Source organism: Gekko japonicus, unplaced genomic scaffold (assembly GCF_001447785.1).
Source record: "Gekko japonicus isolate JY-2015 unplaced genomic scaffold, Gekko_japonicus_V1.1 scaffold273, whole genome shotgun sequence".
NCBI classification, from domain to species: domain Eukaryota; kingdom Metazoa; phylum Chordata; class Lepidosauria; order Squamata; family Gekkonidae; genus Gekko; species Gekko japonicus.
This window is the reverse complement of record NW_015167539.1, coordinates 75,336-93,810: the sequence shown is the minus strand read 5'-3', so window position 1 is coordinate 93,810 and position 18,475 is coordinate 75,336. Positions and strand designations below refer to the sequence as shown.

At 46.1% G+C, this 18,475-nt stretch overlaps 1 protein-coding gene across 1 annotated transcript; it reads left to right on the top strand.

Moving 5' to 3' along the window:
• GPR15 (G protein-coupled receptor 15) lies at nucleotides 1-1,080 on the top strand. Its single transcript, XM_015413575.1, has one exon. It carries the CDS (start codon nucleotides 1-3, stop codon nucleotides 1,078-1,080), a length of 1,080 nt encoding a protein of 359 aa, XP_015269061.1.
• The last annotated feature ends 17,395 nt before the right edge of the window (nucleotides 1,081-18,475 follow it).

The following is an 18,475-nucleotide window of genomic DNA, read 5'->3' as shown; positions in this document are numbered from 1 at the left end:
ATGGAAGAATCAACTGTCAGCTATTATGATGATTTTTTTAGCACAGAGGCTCCGGACGACAACTGCCCACCTGTGCAACTGCCTTACAAAAATATTTTCCTGCCTGCTTTATATGCCACTGTGTTTCTGGTAGGGATTGCTGGCAACACACTTCTGATGGGAGCCCTGATCTTCAAGCGGGGTATCCAGAGGTTGATTGACATTTTCATTGTCAATTTGGCAGCTTCTGATTTTGTTTTTCTTATCACATTGCCCTTTTGGGTAGACAAGGAGATGTCCTCAGGGCTGTGGAGGTCAGGCTTGTTCATCTGCAAGGGCAGTTCCTACATCATCTCCGTCAACATGTACTGCAGTATTTTCCTTCTCACTTGTATGAGTGCCGATCGGTATCTTGCCATCATGCATCCATCCGTGGCCAGGAGGATCAGAACCAAGCTCTATTCTGCCACCCTTTGCATCTGTGTCTGGATTCTGTCGTGCCTGCTAGGCTTGCCTACCCTTCTGTCCAGAGAACTGGGGAACTACGATGGCAACACATACTGTGAGGACAAGAAAGCCACGTTCACTGATCGGATCGGTTCACTGTTGCTCCTGGTTTTGGCCTTCTTTTTCCCACTCTTGAGCATCTTGCTGTTTTACTGCTCCATCACCAAGAAACTCTGTATACATTATAAGAAATCTGGGAAACATAACAAAAAGCTGAAGAAATCCATCAAAGTTGTCTTTGTTGTGGTGATTGCCTTTGTGTTCTCCTGGGCCCCTTACAATATTTTTAAATTTCTGTCTCTGGTGTCTGGCATTCAGGAACTGAAGCCACCTTTCTGCCTTATCTACAAAGTTGCCTACCTGGGTATGGAACTAAGTGGCCCCTTTGCGTTTGCCAACAGCTGCACAAACCCTTTCATCTACTACTTTTTTGATGACTATATCCGTAGGGCCATGGTGCAATGTATGCTTCCATGCGTGAAGGCCAGCAGCCTTGGCACGAGTTCTGACAGCACGGACACACGCCTCAGCTACTCCTTGACTGTCCACGGAGAAGATGTGTCTAGGAGGAGAAGGCGGTCACTGTCACTCTGAAGAGAGAGATCCACATCAAGGCAGAAGAGGGTAAAAAACTGATGTGGGTGAGAGAACAACATGAGAGTACATGAAAAGAAAGGATTCGTGAGAACCCATAAGAGAATGATTGTAGCATCATAGTGCTTTGTCATAGATTCAGGTGGGTAGCCATGTTGGTCTGAAGCAATAAAACAAAGTGGCACCTTTAAGACCAACAAAGTTTAATTCTGGATATAGGCTTTCATGTGTTTTAGTACATTGTTCTAGTACTTTGTCATGCCACTGACCTTTAACTATATAGCTAAATGTTAGATTTTATTTGAATATACTCTGTAATTATTATAATGACAGATTCCTGAAGGCTGCTTAAAAACTAATAAGAGAAAAACTAATAAGAGAAAATCACAGACGTTCGTAGGTATGCCAGCGAAAGTATTATGAAGTACAGAAGTACTGACGTGAATCAGACCTTGTTCTTTTAATTCCATGGAGACCTTGCAATGAAAACTTGTAAATGCTCTTACCATAGAGAGATTAGTTCAGAATGCATTACCTGATTGATAAATTCCTCCTCTTTTTCATTTTTTGTTGAAATACTGAATAGTTTATGATCCTTGCAAACTTCATTAATTTCTTTTTCTCCTCTGTGTGTTTGCTCTTCTTTGTTCACATTATGAATGATCAAAATTATAAACGTGTGTTTGAATGATGGTATTTCCTGGAAAGTCTTTTGTAATTAAAAATTCATAAAATAAAATAAAACATTTTTCTATCAGTGTTTAAATAGTGATGACTTGATATATTTGTACATCTTATTCTCTAGGGTGTAAAAACTACAAAATGAACCACTAGAAATTCAAATGTCAAAGAAAAACTGTGCACTATTTTTAAACAAGGGATCCACATAAAACAAAATCTATTGACTTCAAAATAAATGTCGGAGAATTTTCAATAGTAGGTGCTTCTTTTGGTCTTGTACATTACTCAGACAGAGATTAGATATCATCTCATTTTGTGAATAAAATTAGTTTACAAATTGCCATTAATTGTAAGTGCTGGGCTTACAATCAGAACAAGAACTATACTGAAAATTTTTTGTCCCCCACAGGCTCATAATTTGCCTTTTCAGTGGCTGCTTAGCTCTGCAAACTTCCCAAAAATGGAACATGTCTTAGAAATTCTAACAGTGCAATTCAATGCAGAGTTTCTCAGTCTAAATTCAGTGATTAGAAGAAGGCAATGGGAAACCACCTCTGCTTAATCACTTGCCTTTAAAACCCTATGGAGTCATCATAAGTTGGCTTTGACTTAATGGCACTTTATGCCCACTCACCAACCCACTGATTAATCTGGATAAGTAAAGGTAAAGGTTTCTGTTTCTTGAGAACTAGTCGAATCTGACTCTAGGGGGTGGTGCTCATCTCCGTTTCCAAGCCGAAGAGCCAGCGCTGTCCGAAGACATTTCTGTGGTCATGTGGCCGGCATGACTAAATGCCGAGGTGCACAGAATGCTGCTACCTTCCCACCGAAGCAGTACCTATTTATCTACTTGCAATTTCTTGCTTTCGAACTGCTAGGTTGGCAGGAGCTGGGGCCAGAGACGGGAACTCACTTCGTCATGCAGCACTAGGGTCTTGAACTGCTGAACTACAGACCTTCTAGTCTGCAGCTCAGCATCTTAACCTCTGAGCCACTGTGGCCCCTAATCTGGATAGGGTGGAGTGTAAATTACTTTGGGAAGTCAACTTGAAACATTTTGGGGGGAAGTGTAAAAAGAAACAGCTAGGATCTAAAGAAATTATTTGCACTAAATACAGATTATTAATGTGCTTGTCTTGAACTAAAAATTCAATAAACATGCTAATGTCTGTGAATTTATTCTCAGAGTTTGTCCCTCTGAAACAAAATGTCACTGAAATGTTGTGTTTGCTATGATTTCTGAAAATATACCGGATTTGTTTTTAACATGCTAAAACCCAAATTCATCTAAATTCAATTTCCCCTACAGTACTAGCAAAGAGTGCAAGCACTCATTTCAGATGGCATGATTCATTCACTTTAAGAGTTTCTGGATTCTCCACTTGCTGAATACAAATACAAAAATCTATACTTACATAACTTTAACAAGCCTAACAGCCTAATGGCTGTTAAAGAACTTTGTTGTTGTTGTTCAGTCGCATAGTCGAGTCCGACTCTTCGTGACCCCATGGACTACATCACCCCAGGCCCTCCTGTCTTCCATCGTGCTGCAAAGTTTGCTTAATTTCATGTTTGTTGCATCGATAACACTAATCATCTCATCCTTTGCCATCCCACCCTCTAACAGCTCTCTGGCCTGGAGAGATCTGCATTTGAATCCCTCCTTAGGGACAGTCATCTATCTATAAAGTGCATATTCATCCCACCCATCCTTCAAGGGGCTCGGAATAGTGTAAGTGGCTCTACTTCCCTATATTTATGGGTTGATCTTCAGCTAGTCTCTCAGTCTAACTTACCACACAGTGTTGTCGTAATGAATACCCTATAAATGTCTCCCATAGCTGAATTCAGTACAGCAGGGGACCCCAGTCTTGTTAAGCCTATACAAGAGTTGGCAATCATTGGCCATCAACTGGCAGAAGGGGAGGGGGGGCATGGGGAATGACGTTGCAGCAGTGCCACAATGTCATTTCTGGCACAGACCCGGAAGTGACATCACTGTAGGATCCCCCCCCCCCACTCTATGGTTTACCTAGAACATCACACTGATGCAGTAACATCACTTCTGGGTTTGCACTCAAAGTGATGTATCATTGCTGTGAAAAAGCTTTTCCCATCCATTTTTCATTCTCCATTGCCCTACTGAGCAGTGGTGGGAACAGCCTGTAGATAATGGGAGACCTGATAAGCCTACCATAGGCACTTTTGGAAGTGTGAGAAAAGGTAGTGTGTTGAATTGCCAAGCATGGTCTGGCAACCAGCAGGAGACCAGGCAGGTGGGGACGTGGGGGCACAATCACCGATGGTGTGCTCTCACTTCTGGGGAAAACATGGAAGTGTTGGCATATCTCCCTAGGAATTGCTGTAAACTCTATAGTAAAGCCATAAAAGTTTCTGGTGATTCCTAGAGGGGACTGATGTCATTTGCAGTTTTTCTCCAGCATGACAGTGATTTATTTTTTTAAAGATCACTTTTCTCTCCCCAGCTGCAGCATCAGGAAACAGGACCTGGTGGCAGGTATCGCCTGCTGAGGGCTTGGCAGCCCTAAGTGGATGCCATTGTCTCCTGCCACCAGGTTTTTTCCCTTCTCTCAATTTTGAAGACTGAGCACTGGTGGGAGGTTTGAATGCCAACTTCTCCTGTACCACCATCAATTGGTAGCAATGAAGGAGAAGACAGTGGGTGAATGGACACCTATTTCTGGTTCCGCTAGCCCAGGGGTCATTTCATAGAAAAAGAGGTGCAGGAGCTCATTAGCATAACTTATTTGCATATGCCACACCCCCTGAAATCACTGTGTGTCAGAAGGCAACACCCACCGCTTAGGCTCCACTGGACTGTTTTGGATTGCTAGCTATGGGGGGGGGGGATGTGCAGATCTGTCCTTACAGAGGAGGGAGAGCTTGTACCTGAAGGCGGGCTGGGGGGGGCTCTGCAACTTACCTGGCTGCTTCTTGCTCCTCGTGGCCCAACTGAGGGCTGCTAGGAGCAGGGGGTGGGGCTTGTTGCATGTGCCCACCCCCTGGGGTCCTTACTGCAGGAGCTCTGCTCCTGTGCGCTCCCACAGGAAATGACCACTGCACTAGCAGTACCCTGCAGTACCAATTGACTACTGGGGCTTGACTCTGCTTGCTCCCTGTTGTCAGCAATCCTCCAGAGCAATGATCTACCAAGAACTTTCCCTGCAAGTTAAACAGCCATTCTGCCCTTGGTGTGAACTTGGCTATATACACAATAAGGCAACAGTCATCTTGTGACTGCTGTAAAAAGATAAATATAATTCACACTGTCTTTTCTCGGTGTGGTCATGGCCATATACATAATCACACAGAGGAACTGAGTAATATGTGAACCAAATTCTAAGCCTGCTCTTTACTGTTCCTGGCTTGTGCCTTTAGGCAGTGAACACCTTAAATGCAATAAACCCATATAAAAAGGATGTTTAAATAATACAGAATAGAAACAAAAGACTAGTTTTTCAAACTCCCAAAGTGGCCCAGTTGGTTTTACACAACACAATAACACCTAATCTTGGTAGAAGAAATTATCTCTCGTATATTATAAAGCTGATTTGGGGTAGCATCTCTCCTATGGGATGACAGGATTTGATTCACGCCAAAATCAGTTGGCTGCAAGAACTGCCACTCACAACAGGCGCCGTGACCACTGGCTGTGTTCTCAGACTCTCACCCACACAGGCGGCGCCAGCCCAAACGTGTCTCAGAATTCCTACTGTCTTCCTCCAGCCCAAAGCGCTGCTTGCCTCCCCAGTGCCTTGCCCGTCTCTGTGCCACCTCTGCGCCTGCTCCCCCCGGATCGACGGCAAGTGCAGGTGGCTAGGGCCTGACGGCTGCCCTTCCTCCAACGGCCGGGGGGGGAGGGAGGGACAAGCCCGACCGGCTTGGCCCACCTGCGCCTCGAACGGCTTGATGGGGTAGGGACGTGGCTGGCCGGCTTGGCCCACCAGGGTGTCCAGCAGGCAGGGGGGGCCCCGAGGAAGTTGTGGCCAAGGCCACCCACCTTCGCACAGTGGCGGTGGCTTGCACAGCCAGCGGGGAGAGGGCCGAGCCCGGCCGCCTTGGACCACCGGGGCCTCCAACAGGTGGGAAGGAATGAGGCTGGCCGCCTTCGCCTGCTGGCGCCTTGATCCGGCCGTGGGAGGAGGGGTGCGCCTGGTCGCCATCGCCTGCTGCTGGCTCCAGCCGGTGTTCAGGAGAGGGACGACGCCACACCACTTGGCCCACCGAGGCCTCCAACAGGTGGGGGGGCAGGCTGAGTGGCTTGGCCCACCCATGCATCGAGCGCCCCATGGGGGGGTTGCAGCTGACTGCCTTGGCCTGCTGGGGCCTCAGACAGGCGGGTGGAGGGGCCATGTGCCTTTGCCTGAGGGGGACTGGAGCAGCCAGGGGCCGTGGGAGGACGCCGCCCGAGCTAGCACTCGTTGTCTCTTGGTACAACGAGCCTTCTTCCTAGTTTAGCATCTGCAAGCTCGCACCCAGCCCAATTATTTAGAACAATTCGGTCTTTAACGGCGCTGCCACAGGGCAGGCAAAATGCTAGGGAACTGGACATCGGCTGTGAGGCATTCGCGAGCTACTTCGCAGATAAAGTCTTGGCGCTCCGCCGCGACCTCCCCACCACATTTGAAACAGTGAGTGAACTTGAGGCCCCTTGCATGCCTTCGGTTTCGGGTTTAGAGTGCTTCGGCCTGCTCAGCCTGGAGGAAGTTGACAGACTGCTTGCATCCGTGCGACCAACCACATGCAGCCTTGATCCGTGCCCCTCCTGGCTCATTAGAGTGGGTCACAAGGGGTTGCGAGGTGCCCTTAGGGAAATTATCAACAAGTTCCTCGTGGAGGGATGGTTCCCTAGGGCACAAGGAAGCGATGGTCCGCCCTCTCTTGAAAAGATCTTCTCTGGACCCGGCCGAATTGGCCAAATATCGGCCGGTGTCCAATTTGCCCTATTTGGGCAAACTTATTGAGAGGGCGGTGGCGTTACAGCTGCAGGGCTTTCTGGATGATGCTTCCGTCCTAGATCCCTTCCAGTCCGGCTTCCGCCTGGGGCATGGAACAGAGACAATACTGGTCGCTCTTACTGACGACCTCTGTAGGCATCTGGATTGAGGTGGTGTGGCGGCACATTTGTTGTTAGATCTGTCGGCTGCGTTCGATATGGTCGACCACCAGTTGCTGACCCACTGCCTTGCCGACGCGGGGCTTGCCCTTCAATGGCTTGCCTCTTTTCTCCAAGGTCGGGGACAAAGGGTGGTGATAGGGGAACAGCAGTCCCGGAGACCCCCTCTTGAATGTGGGGTGCCTCAATGGGGAGTGCTTTCCCCAATGTTATTTAACATCTACATGCGCCCCCTTGCCCAGATAGCCCAGAGGTATGGGCTTGGGTGCCATCAATATGCAGATGACACCCAGCTCTACCTGATGTTGGGCGGCCGGTCGGGCTCTAGTCCAGAAGATCTGCACCGGGCATTGCAGGCTGTGGCTGGTTGGCTTTGACTGAGTCGGCTGAAGCTAAACCCGGCGAAGACTGAGGTCCTGGGCCTGAGTCGGGGCGGTTTGGGGTTGGGGCTCCCTCTCCCGACCTTCGATGAGGTGCCTTTGGTGCCAACATCGGAGGTTAGGAGTTTGGGAGTGCTCCTGGACTCCTCGTTAACTATGGAGGCCCAGGTGGCAGCCACTGCTAAGTCGGCTTTCTACCATCTTCGGCTGGCTCGGCAGTTGGTTCCCTTCTTCGACCGTGACGACTTGGCCACAGTGATCCACGCGACGGTCACCTCGAGGTTAGACTACTGTAACGCTCTCTACATGGGGCTGCCTCTGTCGCAAATCCGGAAGCTGCAGCTGGTGCAGAATGCTGTGGCCAGGTTGTTGATTCTGGTGGAACGAGCTCCCAGAGGAGATCCGGGCCCTGCGGGACCTGGCGCAGTTCCGCAGGCCTGTAAGACGGAGCTCTTCCGCCAGGCCTTTGGGTAGGAGCCACCACTATCGTACCATCGTTATTAACTGGCCCTGGGAAAGGAAAACGACAGCGCCACGTGGAGCTGATAACACTGAGTGGATATACCATCTACGACACGCCATCTTGATGAAAGTCTTCGTTTTAGAACATCGAGAGCACTTAACATGTTGTAATTTTGTAATAATGGTTTTATGGTTTTAACTGTTTTATGTGTTGGCGTATGCCTATTTGTGAGCCGCCCTGAGCCTGCATTGCGGGGAGGGAGGGCTATAAGTTGAAATTATAAATAAATAAATAAATAATTGCATTTTTCTAGTTTAGCATAATAAGAACTCAATCAAAAAGTTTATACAAAGCTGACTGCCATTCATGGTGACTTGGAAGTAAATCATTATTTTCAATAAGGTTTATTGCTGAGTAGGTTTAGGATTCCAGCATGCTTGATATTTAGATATTTTTCAGATCAAATGAACTTTTGTGCCATGTTTCACTAGACTGGAAATAAAAGTGTGTTTTTGCTGACTACAAAAGTCCAGATTACGTGGCATATGCCTTCTTTTAGTCACAAAATGAGGTAAAAGAAAACCAAGCTGAGAATCTGAATGGCATTTTGTTTTTGTGTGGTCACAATTGAAACTTGGTCAGTGGTTTGAAATTAAATCTTCCGGCTGGCACTGTAGTAGGCAAGATGATGTGATGCCTTTGATAACTGCAAACAAGAGCAAAAGCATGACAGAGGGCTGTATTGTGGTCTGTCAATGTTAGGAAGTTCTCCCTCCTGCCTCACTGTGCCAGTGATCTTAAGAACCACCTAGATCTTAAGAACTAAGAAAGGGTGGTGTACAGAGATATTCAGTTAAATATTAGCTGGCAGAAGGATTCTGTGTATCTTTACGCTCAGACTTACAGTATCTGAATGAATTTCTCCAGTGTCACATTGGCAACATCAGTGATTTTGCCTTTCCCTGAAGTATATAACTTTGTCCACTAGTTAACTTAATTTTAATTAATTCATTCCCAGATTATAGCCTGCTTTTCTCCTCAATAGGGACCCAAAGCAGTTTACAACATCATTCTTCCCATCTTTGTTTTATCCTCACAACAACCCTGTGAGCTACGTTAGGCTGGGAGTGTGACCAGTCCAAGTTCCCCCAGTAAACTCTCATGATGGCACTGTGGGGATTCGAACCTGAGTCTCCCAGATCCTAGTCCAACACACTAACCAGTACATTACACTGGACAATGTGTCTGTTCTTTGCTTTTGGCATATTGCAATCAGGAGCCCTGGATTTCTCCCAGCTCTGCAAAACAGGTTAAAAAAAATCAATTGCATAGCTCTGAACACTGAATTGTAACTCAGCATAAAAGTGCTCTGAGGAGGATATCAGGAATGATACCAGGGAAAGCAGATCCATGAACATATCAAAAAAGAACAAAAGTTGGAGTCCAGCGGCACCTTTAAGACCAACAAAGGTTTATTCAAGGTATGAGCTTTCGTGTGCAAGCACACCTTATCCAAATGGCAGGCAATGTTCAAACTTATAGCCACCAGGAATGAACAGCAAATCAACATGTAACATGATGATGTTCTAGATATGCAAAGTGAAAACTAAATAACAAGTTATGGTTATAAGGTCAACAGTTGCAGAGCAATAAATATGTCAAACTAGCAGATAAATGTCCAAAGGGGTATTTTCTAATTGTGGGAAGTAACTGGGAATCTTCATTCTCTCCTCTCAGGCGTGGAGGGCACTTAACACTACATCCCCCTCAAATGCTGTTATGCTTTACAACTGTTGACCTTATAACCTTAACTTGTTATTTCGTTTTCACTTTGCATATCTTGAACAATATCATGTTACAAGTTAATTTGCTCTTCATTCTCTGGCTATACGTTTGAACTTTACCTGCCATTCCATTGTATTTGATAAAGTGTGCCTTGCATACAAAAGCTCATACCTTGCATAAACCTTTGTTAGTCTTAAAGGTGCCAGTGGACTCTAAATTTGTTCTACCGCTTCAGACCAACACCGGCTGACCAACTGGATACATCAAAAAAGAGACATTGCACATTGCTCAGTGGTGAAGAGCGTAGACATAGCTCAGCTCCCCTCATGGGAAGAGAGATGATTGACTTTCTTTTTACCGGATAAGAAGGGTTAAAAGCAGGGCACATCACCATTCATTTTCCTTGCTTTTCATCAAAGCCACCAGGAATGCAAGGATGGGGGATTGGCCCCTTTACATTTCCAAGAAAGCTCCTAAGTGGTGGTCAAGCGTCTTGGAGGGGCAGTGGTAACCAGGAGCAAGTTGAGCTGTTGGCTGGTCTGAGTTGAGGCTGTATTTCATATAGAGCAGCTGTTCTATACAACTGGAATGTGTTGGAAGAAATATGGAAGTCTGTGAGAAATTTTAGTGAGAAATCTGGGGTTTCCCCTCTGACTAGAGTGTACTGGTCTCAGAGTTAAATCTGAGTCAACTGCTACCAAACAGTGAGCAATCTTGTAACATGGAGACAGGGGTTGACTAATATCTCACTCCAACAGAGAAGTACTCATTGCTTGAAATATGTTTTTTCTCATGGATGGTAGCTGGACCCTTTTTTTGAAGAAGGCAAGAAGCATTTTCCAAGTGTCACACTGGGGTGCAATCAAGGCTGGTGGGAAAAGAGGGAAGGAAACCATGTGAAGGGGGGAAAGTCACATATTCCAGAAAACACAGTCATCTAGAGAGCTTTTGAAAGGTTCTAAAATCATGGGAATTAGAAGAGAAGCAGAGAAAATATTGACCAGTTCTCTCTCATTGTTTATATCTTCTGGTCAAATGCAGAATGGCTATAACTCTTATTGACTTTCAAGGATAGTATTGCCTAGGCCAACTTTCTTTCGTTCATGTTTGGCTCAAGCCAAGGAAGTGACAAGAGGACTCCCTGCACCAATTTTGCACCTTGATTCACCACAGTTTGACCTTCCATAGGTACATTTTTTCCAGGTCTGAATAGCCTCAACCCTCAAAAGACACACAGTATTCACTGACCCACATCCATTAGCACGAATAATCATGTTCTGAGCTGCCAAAAGCCACATTTTCCAAAATACTGTAGAAAAGAGCAAGAGTCCATCAGCACCTTAAAGGCTAACAAAATTTGTGGCAGGGTGTGAACTTTTGTGAGTCACTGCCCCCTTCTTCAGATACAGCTAAAATGTGAGCATCTGTCCTTATATCTTGGAGAATGAAGTGATTTAAGATGCTGAATGACAATAGAAGATAAATGGCAATAGCAGGCATGACTGGATTAGGTGTGATATGCAGAGGGGTAGTAGACGTGGAGAAATCATCATTGGTAATGAGACAAGAAACCTAGGTCTCGATTTAGTCCAGAAGGATGCATTGTCTTGAGCTTCATTATCTGCTGCAATTCAGTAGTCTCTCTGTCTAATCTCCCTTTGAAATTCCTTTGTACGAGAACTGCTACTCTTAGGTCAGCAGTTGACCTAATACTGCTCTGTGATCAGCAAGACATGCAAGTTCAGGATATAAGCAGCTGTTTAATTACACTTCCAATAAGACTTCTTGGTCCAGTGGCTGCAGAGCAAGTATTCAGTGTGTGCTCAAGCTCCTTAAGCAAAGATCTTAAGCATATATCTCTGGCTTGTTCACTGTTTCTCTTGGGCAATACTTGGCAAAGGAGAGAGAGAGATGATGGAGCCACAATGACTTGCACATTTGTTTCTGTCCCAGTGTCAGCACGCAGGTTTTGCAGTGCTTCAGAAAACCTTGACTGGATTTAACATTGGGACAGAAGAAATTACAGGGAAAGACAGCCCTTCAGAAGTATTGCCCATCACCAGACTTTAAAAAAAATCATTTGAATCACCACCCACCCACACACTTTTGAGACCTTTAGAGGTTCTCTCCCCCATATGTATGCCCTGTCTGAATACTAATATGTCAGTTGTGGAAACATGTTAGGTAATATAAATAAATAAAATATGGTCCATTTTGTTGCATACTACTCAATGGAATTACTCTGAGATCATTAGAAAAAGTGACTTAGCATCGATTACATGCTTAGAGCCTGAACACACAGGAAAATGGACACGCCATTGGAACCAGACAAACTATTTTTACAATTAGTTTTGTAAGTAATAAGATGTTGCTTTATTTAAACAGCTGGAGTAATGAATAGGAAAAGAGTTGAAACAAACATGTGATGCTGGCTGCCTGAGGAGAAATAACGGATGTTTTTGCCTTTTGGGTGCGGTGAGCTTTTCTACCACCACAAACTGAAGACAGTTAAATCAAACACTATTTTGGGGGATATTTACATGTCGGTAAATGTTGTACCTTCTTTGTTTCTTCTGTCCAGTGGAGGTGAGATTTACACGTGCACCCACATATTATTAAAGGGACTGAGGAGCATTGCTTGAACATCAGCTACAAAACAAAGTAAAACAATAGTAACCACACAAACAAATTATGGGTCGGATCCAGACTCAACTGACAATTTTCACTGATTCCCACTTCCTATTGTAGAGACCCCTCATCATTCCTCAGGGTCTTTGATCCCTTGAAGCAACTTTTTGTGGAGATCAGAGGGCTGCAGTGGGAATGGAGGAAGCAGGAAAGTTTTGTTTCGCTGACGGAAAATTTAGTATGGATCCAGCCCTTTAAGAAAGGTGTGATACAGTTTCCAGGCTCCATCACAGCTCTAGTTGGCCCTTCTTTCTCTCACTCTTCCTGCCTTCTGTCCTGGACATGAGGGCAGATGGACCTTCATTTTCATTTGTATCTGACAGTGAGCTTTGGCTCATGAGAGCTTAGACCCTGGAAAATATTGCTGGTCTTTAAGGTGCTACTGGATTTAAATGTTGTTGTTCTGCTACTAGGGTTGCCAAATTCCCAGTGAGGCCTGAAGATCTCCCACTTTTACAGTTCAGACTGCTCAGATCAGTTCCCCCTGGAGAAAATGGCTGCTTTGGAGGGTGGATTCTATGGCATTATACTCCACTGAGCTCCCTCCCCAAACACTGACTTCCCCAGGCTCGACCCCCAAAACCCACCTGAAACTATCTGTATGCTCCTATTGCACTCAGTCTCAACCGTGAACAAATTGAAATATATGGCAGATCTTCCCACACAAAGGGTTGGTTGCCCAATTTCTCTTCTGCGGAGAAAGGAGCCTTCCTCTGCTGAAGCAAGGCTCCTCTCATTTAGTGGGAGTCACTGATTCCAAAGCAATATGCTGAAAGCAAGCATGCTAGCACACGATATATGCAAATCTCCCATTCTAAGTGTATTGGATGGCTATGGGAAGAGGTTTCTTTCTTAACATGGAGCCTGAGGCATTGGTGTGATCCTCCTGCAATCCAACACAATGTAATTGGTCATTTTGGAAATGGGATGTGTCATCCCCCCCAGACTTTTGTACAGCTACCAGTGAACTTTATTTTAATGGGCACTGATACCTGTGTGTGTAAAGTGCCATCAAGTTGGTTTCGACTTATGGCGACCTTATGAATTAATGTCCTCCAAAATGTCCTATTGTTAACAGCCTTGCTTAAGTCTTGCAATCTGAGGGCCGTGGCTTCCTTTATTGAGTCAATCCACTTCTTGTTGGGTCTTCCTCTTTTTCTGCTTCCTTCAACTTTTCCTAGCATTATTGTCTTTTCCAGTGACTCTTCTTTTCTCATAATGTGACCAAATACAATAGCCTCAGTTTAGTCATTTTAGCTTCTAGGAAGAGTTCAACCTTGATTTGATCAAGAACTCACTTATTTGTCTTTTGGAGGTCCGTAGTATCTGTAAAACTCTCCTCCAACACCACATTTCAAAGGAATCTACTTTCTTCCTGTCAGCTTTCTTCATTGTCCAACTTTCACACCCATACATAGTATGGGCATGTTGAGCATTGATGCTCTAGCATTTTGGCCAAAAACTCTATGGTAGCCATAGAGTTAATCAGAGAATCTTGATCGCCAGTGATACATCATTGCACCTAAGGCTCTTTTTTAGCTCCTTCATAAGACCTGGCAACCCTAGACTGGGAAGGACAGAGTTGGAAGGTACCTCCAGGGTCATCTAGTCCAACCCCCTCCACAATGCAGGGAATTCACAAATACCTCCCCCCTATCCCCAATGATTGCCGCTCCACACCCAGAAGATGACAAAAAACCTCCAGAATCTCCAGCCAAACTGGCCTGGAGAAAAATTGCTTTCTGACCTGGCCAAAATGCTAGAGCATTGATGTGTGACATGCCCAGTTTGATGATATCACTTCTGAGTGATGTCATCATGCCAACGATGTCAATGCAGGAAGGGGCTATTTGGGGGGGGGGCTTCCCCTGCCAGCCAGTTGGCCAGTAGCAGACTGGAGTCCTCAAAATGGGAGGAACCCCTGCCCCGACCAGGGGTTGGGCAACCCTATCCCAGGCTCAGGCTCCTGATTTCATGAGTGCAGTCTCCTTTTTGGTTGATAATGGAGCCAAGGAATAGAAAATCTTGAACTGTTTCAATTTCTTCATCATCTACCTTAGCGATGTGTAATTCTACAGTAGTCATTACTTTGGGCTTTTTGATAATCTATATATCTAATAGCGAAGGTGCCCCCTGCGTGCGGATATCTAAGTCCGCACATCAGGGGCACGGGGGTGGGCCGGCAGTTGGAAGCCGCTCAGGCCTCCCGCCGGAGCTGAGGCGGGGAGAGAGGAGGAGATCGGCCGTCGGAGCAGAGGCGGGGAGGAGGAGACCGGCGGAGGGGGAAGAAGCAGGGGGGGAGAGATTGGCGGGGCCCAGTGGCTGGAAGCCGCTCAGGCCATGCCGTCGGTGTCTGGGGATGGGGGGGGGAGGGCTTACCTGCTGCTGCTGCTTCCTCCTCCTGCTCTGCGTGGAGCTCTTCTCCCCCTTCCGCGAGTATCACGGGTCCCCTTTCTTGTAATAATTATAATGTCTTATGGCATTGTGTGTAGAATAGCCAGGAGAGCCTAAGATTGTTTGGCAGTTCTAGCTCTGTTAGCGTTATGCACCACTAGGTGGCGAACTAGACTTATTTTTAAGGCAAGAGACATTTCAGAGATGGTTTGCCATTGCCTGCCTCTGCATCGCAGCCCTTGTATTACTTGGAGGTCACCCTTCCAAATACTAGTCAAGGCTGACCCTGCTTAGCTTCCGAGACCTGGTGGTATCAAACTAGCCTGGTCTTTCCATGTCAGGGCTTGTCTTTTTGATGTTCAGCTGTAATCCTGCTTTGGCACTTGACAGCTAGGGGGATACTTTATTCAATAAGCTTTGAGGTTTTTTCTACAAGGCATCACACTTTAAGAACCACTGCCTATTCAACCCACCGTTCTGAAGTTAGCAACATTAAAGCAAATTAGGATCTGGGTGCATGATAACATCAAATAATACCCAGAACAGGAAAATGAAACCACGTATGTTTGGCCAGTATCTCCTACACAATGTGAAACCCCACAGTTTCGAGTGCTTCTGGGTTCTTTGTTTCACAGTTTCTAGTCTCCATGGTTGCAGAAAGAAGTCTGAAAACATGACAGCAATACATCCTAAAGGGTGTGGGGAAGTAAAAATACAAACTAAGTAAGCGCTCAAAACCTTTTTATTACAAATCACTTTTTATTAAGCAAAAAAAAAAAAACTTAATCAAAAGTTAAGGCATGAAATCATGCCCCCCTCACCATGGTTTAGGTGAACCGTTCCAGGATACAGACCTCACAGAATAAGACAAACATATCAACTGCAAGTTATTTATGTGGATATTTATATCCTGCTTTTTTCACCAATGTGGATCCAAAGCAGCTGGCAGCATCTTTCCCCCTTCTTCCATTTTATGCTCCCAAGAGCTGCTCTGAGACCGATGAGGCTGAGATTGGGGGGCAGAGTGGGGATTCCAGCCTGGGTCTCTCAGATCCTTGTCTGACACTCTCACCACTACACTACACAAACCCCATAAAAATGAGACATTTAGGATCAGTATCTGTGTGTTCTGAGCAAGTGCAAGTGCCTAAGGGAATGGGGGCTTTTTTCCTTCCAGCAGCAGTCCCTCATACCTCACAAGGTGCTGCAGTGGAAAACCTTCAACTTTTGGTGCACTTTGAGCGGGGGACAAAGCTGCCATTAGACGGTGCTGAACAGCTGCTGGGCACATGCAGTGCTTTGATCATGGCCCACATGAATTACATTTGGCTAAATGCATTAGAAATATCCAAAATAATTATTTTCTATTTCCAGCATGGCACCTTAAGCTAAGCGACCCATCAATAGAGTAGTATTGCTGTAATAAGAGCAGGTGGAAGATATAAAGGGGCCCATTTCTTCTGCACTGCTGTTTTCAAGAAAGGATTTGCAGCCAGTGAATTCTCTCTTATTTCAACTCGTAGAGCTCAGCTGCAAGTGCATGTATAAAGGAGGGTTCGGATGCTGCATAGGAGATGCCATTTTGGATAATGAAGCCCCAGAACTGTTCTGATCACAAACCAAACCAAAGCAATCAGTTGGAGGATCTTTTTTTTTTCTTTTGAGGCACCAGTGAAGCCATGTGCAATCTAAGGAGGCACATCCCAGCATCCTCTGCAATATTGCAGGAGATCCCGGGACTAACAACCAAAATTCCTCATAAAACAGAATAATGCAGTGCAGCTGGGTGGATCACAGATGTGAGAAAGGATATTCAGTCAATCAGGAAGCAGAGTACAAAACATAAAACAGTTATACTTCGGTTGTTTTCCTCCCACTTCAGTGGCTCTTTCAATGGAAGGTTCCTTAGACTGGAGGAAGGCTTCCAACTTTGCTTATTGGAGCGGTAGGATACGAGCCAGTGGCCTCCATCAGGCCATCCGCACACAGAAGTTTCCCCACTTCCCTCAGTATTCAGGCAGCCCTCCAGAATATCATTATTGGGGCACAGGAACTGAGGAGAGGAACAGCCATGTGTGTTGGTGGGTTGGAGTGATGAAGAGGAACCCCTCTCCTCAATGGAGCAGGGGCTGGAGAAGAGGAAGGAGGAAAGATTTCTCCCCTTTTCCTCCCTTTCTCCAGTCCTGCCCCCACCCCATCCATGCAGCTACTCCTCTGCATAGATCCCATGACATCTTTCTCAGGGGTTAGAAGGGGCTGCAGGAACACAGAGGAATGTTGGAAAACTCAGCATTCTATACACAGAGCGGTAGGATATTATGTACTGAAGAAGTGCACCCTATATCCCCTGTTCCCTAATACTCTGAAGCAGCAGCACTCTGCTGAACAAATGGCAATGTGCAGTGCCCTCTCACCTGTATCACACACCCTTTTTCTGTTGCTAAGCAGCACATTTATGGAGGCAGCTTCATAAAAACGCCCTTGCAGGAGAGATGAAACTGCTCAGTTCCCTGCTGAGCTCTGTGTGTGTGTGTGTGTGTGTGTGTGTGTGTGTGTGTGTGGTCAAGTTGCAACTGACTTATGGCAATCTGGTTTTCAAAGCAAGAAACTAACAGAGGTGGTTTGCCCATTGCTGTTCTGGTGCCTCTGCATAGCAGCCCCTGGACTTCCTTGGTGGTCTCCCGTCCAAATACTAACCAGGGCCGACCCTGTTAGCTTCTAACCTCTGATGAGATCAGGCTAGCCTGCGCCAATGGCTGCTTCATATGTAATAATTTCCCAACATGGAACTCATCTCTCACTGTAAGGAAAAGCATGCATGTCATAATCTCTGAAGTAGCAAGCACAGTGTATTTCATCATCATCATCATCATCATCATTTATTGTATTTATGAATCACCCAATCCCTGCCACAGCAGGGCTCTGGACGATGTACAAAAGCCATAAAACAGACAAGATAAAAACCAGTTAAAGCATTAATAAAGCATTTCAACAATCAGATGGCGAGTGATTAATCAATCCCAATTCCAGCTGCTAGCTACTTCGCAGATGGGGGGGGGGTGAGGTAGATGTAAACAGGAGAGAAGGATGCCAGATGTAAAGTTTACAGTGCTATAAAACCAGCAAAAGGACAATGAAAACTGAGACAGCAAACAATGAAACCTTAGATTCTCGTGGGGGTGGTGGGGGTGGGGACAAGTGGAAGTGGGAGGGCCAAGATGGAACTGTTGCTGTCCTCAGCCAAAAGCCTGGTGGAACATCTCTGCCTTGCAGACCCTATGGAATTGCATCAGATCCCGCAAGGCCCTGGTGGTACTGGGCAGAGAGTTCCACCAGATTGGGGCCAGGACCGAAAAGGCCCTGGCCCTGGTCGAAGACAGCCAGATGTCTTTGGGTCCTGTGACCACCAGCAAATACCTCCCTGGGAGTGCAACGTGTTGCTGTCCTCAGCCAAAAGCCTGGTGGAACATCTCTGCCTTGCAGACCCTATGGAATTGCATCACATCCCGCAGGGCCCTGGTGGTACTGGGCAGAGAGTTCCACCAGGTTGGGGCCAGGACTGAAAAGGCCCTGACCGAGGACAGCCGGATGTCTTTGGGTCCTGTGACCACCAGCAGATACCTCCCTGGGAGTGCAACACTCTCCCAGGGAGGTAATGGAGGAGATGGTCCCATAGGTATGTCGGTCCCTGGCCACTCAAGGCCTTATACCAAAACCTTGAACTTGACTTGATATTCCCCTGGGAGGCAGTGTAGCTGGCGCAGCACCAGATGCTGTGAATGCACAGATTCACAGCACCGGAACTGTGAATGCACAGATTGGAAAATAAAAACAAATACCTGCATCGGATATCATGCAAGCCTTTTG